Source organism: Phaethon lepturus, unplaced genomic scaffold, assembly GCF_000687285.1.
Source record: "Phaethon lepturus isolate BGI_N335 unplaced genomic scaffold, ASM68728v1 scaffold34053, whole genome shotgun sequence".
Taxonomy (NCBI): Eukaryota; Metazoa; Chordata; class Aves; order Phaethontiformes; family Phaethontidae; genus Phaethon; species Phaethon lepturus.
The window spans coordinates 1-4,752 of record NW_010527542.1 but is presented as its reverse complement, the minus strand read 5'-3'; the positions used below and the strand labels follow the sequence as shown (position 1 = coordinate 4,752).

The window sequence follows — 4,752 nt, the reverse complement described above, 5'->3', positions numbered from 1 at the left end:
AAAAAAAAGCCTTCTAAACTCACTATGTGAACAAGGCTTTATATACTCAAATAGCTGTGCTTTAAAGCCAAATAAACTTTACATAGACACCTAGTTCTCTGTAGTGTTACGTTAGAAGTGTATCCACTCATAGTGAATTGAAATATGAAGCTCTCTTAACTGAGAGTTTCAAGTGGGCTGTGTTTGTTTTGCTTGCAGTACTGAACAACTTTTGTTTGGAACTCTGTGGCATGCTGTCTGCTTCATGTTGAGACCTCCTTTATTATCATGCCTGTATTACCACTTTCAAACTTTCTCGCATTAGTGCTAGCCTGGTAACGATGTTTTAATACTGTCTACCATCTGTAGAGCTATCTGTGGCTTGTTCCAGACCCTTAATCCTGGGTAGAGTTTGAAGACTGCCCTTAATTGTTGCTACCTTAAGATCTCCATTCTAGACAGATGTAGTTGTGACTTACCTCAAATCAAAGGCTTAAGAGATCCAGTAGTTCTGCGTATTATGGTGCTCTCTTGCAGACTGTGGTATTTTCATTGCTGTCTTTTTTCTTGCAGAAATGCAGGTGGCTTTTCCTTCAAAGAAACAATGCGTCAGCAAAACTGGAGATCTAGAGTTCAACAAAGATCCCAATTTTAACTTTAGCTCAAACATTCCAGTTGATGGTGTCTTCAAAGCTACAAACCAAGGGTAAATGAAAGTAAAATACTGATGGATTTATGACATGGCAAATGTCCTAAAGATGGCTTAGCATTTTGCAGGTTTTGTCAGGCTAACAGGCTTGGTAATCCACAAGAATGCAGAGGTCTTCTGGTAATTGTATTTTACCCGTCTTTTAAGGTTGCCTAAATCTGCCAAGAAAGTGGAACCGCTTTCAAAGAAGACAGCTACAAGAGGGTATGTTTCCTCAAACTGCTATTAGTTGCCCTCTTGCAGTAATGTTCCCTGTTGGAGAGTTGTGATGAGCTCTCACCCACGTACAGGTTTCTTGCCAAGTTTGCTGATTAAAGCTCTTGGTCAGAAACAGGACCAGATGCTTCAAAAAAGGGCATATTTGTGGAAGTAAAAGAGAAGGTGTGTAATACTGATATTTTTGCTCCTAAGTCTTTGATGTTTGGCTCTACAGACCTCTCAACAGATACAAACTAGAAGCAGAGCTAAAGACTAAGAATCAGCTGTTAGAAACAGCTAAACAACAGCTACACTCCAGACTAACAGGAGCACAGGTAAGGAAAGGGGGAATAAATGAATAATTGAGTGATTCTTATATTCTGATCCCTACAGGGTCAGATCAAAGCTCATTTTCCTGTCTCCATCAGAAGTTATTAGAGTTTGGGTGGGATGGGGTTTTTTTTCCTCTGACACCTGTGATATCTGCTAGAACCTGGAAATCAGCAGAGCTGCAGATCTGTTTGGTTGGTAAGGCATCCAGATCACTGTTAAATGGTCGTCAGAGCTCTAATTCCATTTTAAACTCATTGTAGGAGAACATTTCAAGTTCACAACTGTACACTTGCATGAAATGTTTTTAAAACAGCCTTGATATTTCCAGATGCTTCCTAGCTACATCAAGAGAAACTGTAAATAATCACTTGCCACTGATGGTTTGAGGTCTATTAATTCTTTTTCTTACATAGATCCTAACATATGGTAGATAAGCTGTTCAATTTCCATGTTCCTTTTTCCTTGTTCTCTCCTAGCTTTGTTAACCCGTTACGTAGTGTGGTGTGAAAGTGCATACATTATTGAAGATGTGGGTTCAGGAATGTGTATGGTCTCATTTTATTAATGAAGAACGTTCTACTTGGATTTTGGTCACTGCTGTGCACTAAGTTTGAGGGACAGTGACCTCATTCTCTTCTGAGTGTTTAACGCAGAGTATAAAAGTTTGTTTCTTCATGTGCTATTGTGTCATATTGTCGCCTAATCCTTTAGTGTCTTTGTACTCTTCTGCAAGTTTTTTTCCTGTCTGCTCAGCACTGGTGAGGCCAAACTTGGAGTAATGTGTCTGGATCTGGGCTCCTGGTACAAGAGAGAGATGGACATACTGGAGAGAGTCCAGCAAAGGGCCACTAAGATGATTAAAGGACTGGAGGAAAGGCTGAGCTGGGACCATTCAGTGGATTCAGTTTCAAACAGATTTGGCTTTCTTGAATCAAGCTGAGATTCAGAATTGGCACCTTATTATTCACCACCTCTTACAGATCACTCTAGGACACACTTAGCACAATTTCTGTCATGTGCAAGAGGCCCTATTGGTAACCTTTAGTTGTAAAACTGTTGTCCCAAATGTGGGTTCTTCCACCCGATGTGCAGAGAGCCGAAAAACCCACAGAGCCGAGATATTTGCTTTTATTCCAAATCTGCGCAGAGTTGGGTGCTCACTTTATTTCCTAGTTCTCAATCAGTTCCTAATCTGTGAGATGATCTCTCCTCTTATCTCACAGCTTGATTTCTTTAAGAGCCCTTGAGACCTTCTATGAAATGTTCAAAAAGCTTCTGACACTATCAGCTGGATCACCCTAATCCACATGCTTATTGATTCTCTTGGAGAATTGCATTAGACTTGTGAGGTTGATCAGTTTATCCAATTGCCTGGTAATATCTGAACTGTGCAAGGTATAATGCTGTGGCTTAAAGATTCTAAGATGCCCTTTTCTTCCTGATGTTTATATGGTCTTCTATGCATCAAACTGTTGAGTTATCTTTTCTTGTGCTTCCTCTCATATATGTAAATATGCTAGGGTTACCTAAAAGGAATTTACCTAGGATCAAATTTTTCTAGCAGTTGCTATGACATGTGGATGGGATAAGTGTATTAATCCTGTCAAGAAGCAGGAGTAGGGGTCTGCAACAGACTAACTTGCTGTGGTGGCAGAGACAGAAGGGCGAGATCTGATTCTTGGTGTTAGCGGAGCACTTATTAAGCCATTAGCATCACACTCAGTATTACTGACTAATGAGAAGAAAATCTTCTTGGTTCACTCACAACCTGTGTTAATGACAGGGCACTATAAAGGAGTTAAAGGAGGAGAATGAAGGCCTGGTACAAGAAGTTGAGAAGCTCAAGAAATTTCAGGAGACTTGCATGGTGATTCTGGAAAGCAGAAGCATTGATCCTGGTAAGGACTATGCACTTCTTACACTGTTCAGATACTCATTCTTCAGAACACTTTCCCTGTTGTGACTGTTCATAAGGCATTTGGACTCTGCTTCTTTGCTAAGCAAACACTGCTGTAACTCCAGGGGATTTTTTTTTTTTTCTAGCCTGAGAGAAAAAGCTGCTCCCTGTAGTAGGCCCTGTCCTGGATAAACTTTAAAAATAATTTAGTCTTTCTTGCTGTAGAAGTTTACTTTGAAAAGCTGTTAGTTCTTACAAGCAAACTTATCTGTAGATTAGAGGTTCACTAATGCATCTCATAAATTAGTTACAGGCAGCAACATCTTGGAGGAGGAAGAAAATACACAAGAATGCCAGAAGCAGACAATGGTAAGAAAATTTTGAAATAGTGATAGGAGTTAAGTGGGCTTTGAGGGGTCTGTGTGCTACTGCCCTCTTCTACTGATGTTGTGGAAACAGCTGCTGAGACTTGCATTTATTTGCATTATATTAAACTGTTTTCCTTTTGGGTCTTCAGCTGTTAACTGAAAAGCTCATAGAAGAATTGAGGCTATTTAATCAAACAGCTGTAAAAGAAAAGGAGATGCTTCAGGTAAGACTGTGACTTTGTTTTAGACTCATCCAGGTAATGAGCACCTGCTGCTGAGTGAGATTCTGAAGGTTATTTTGCTCCTCCCAATCCTGCTCTATTCTCCAAATGAACTAGACTTTGAAAGCCCACAGTATTCATCTTTTGTTATAAATATATGTGCATTAAGGAAACTCCCCTTCTAAATAGAAGGCTTAAAGCAAAGTTTATGATGGAGAAATGTTAATTCTCATCTCAGCCATCTCAAGTTGAGTTATATACAACTGAACCTGAAACAACATAGAAGGTGAAAGTGATATTAATGACCGATAGCTTTCAAGTTAGATGAACCAGTTCCCAAGTAAAGATCGATGTTAGTACTGGAGATGGAGCTGTCTGTACTTAGACCAGCTCCTCTCAAGAGAGAGTTTTCAAGACTGTGGTGCAGATGGTTGTAGGCACCACTGGCAGAGCACTGTGCCTGGCTGTTACACTGGAATTTGGAACACTTGGTCGAACTTGGAGGCTGTTGCAGACCAGTCACTTCAGGTAGTCTCTCTGGGAGCCAAGCAGTACACAAGCAGCTTCAACAATATTGTCTGTATACTGATCAAAATAGTCATTAGATTACCGTTCTACAATTCTTTGTAAGAAGCTTAAGAGCTAATTAATGAAATCACCATTATGTCTGTGATCAAAGCTTAGGAAGTCTTATAAATTGCCATTTTCTTCAAGTAACCAAGGTAAAAGACATGTCAATCAGGCTAGACTAACTTTGGTTTAGCAGGTAAGACCCTGCTGAAGAGTTCAAATGCTTTACTTAGAGCTGCTTTAGAACTTGTCTTTGCTATACAGTACTTTGGCATTAGTAAAACATCATCTATGCTGACTTCTATACACAGGCAGCGATGGCCAAGTGGAAGTCGGCAGAAAAAGGGAGATGCCAGTCCCTAGAGAAGCATTCCTCCTTTCAATCAGAAATTAAGGAATGTTCTGCAATACTCGATGAGTTGGAGCTGCTCCTGGCTATGTGAGGCACGAGGATGGACTGTAGTGTCTTGGGGGGGG

General features: G+C 40.2%; 1 protein-coding gene across 1 annotated transcript; it reads left to right on the top strand.

Moving 5' to 3' along the window:
• Positions 1-554: 554 nt before the first annotated feature.
• On the top strand, positions 555-4,714 carry KNSTRN (kinetochore-localized astrin/SPAG5 binding protein; the record flags this gene model as incomplete). Its single annotated transcript, XM_010283421.1, has 7 exons — positions 555-685; positions 836-892; positions 1,122-1,221; positions 3,003-3,117; positions 3,424-3,485; positions 3,634-3,708; positions 4,587-4,714. Coding segments are annotated over exons 1-7 (668 nt in total), but the record flags the coding sequence as incomplete, so codon positions are not given.
• Positions 4,715-4,752: the final 38 nt, after the last annotated feature.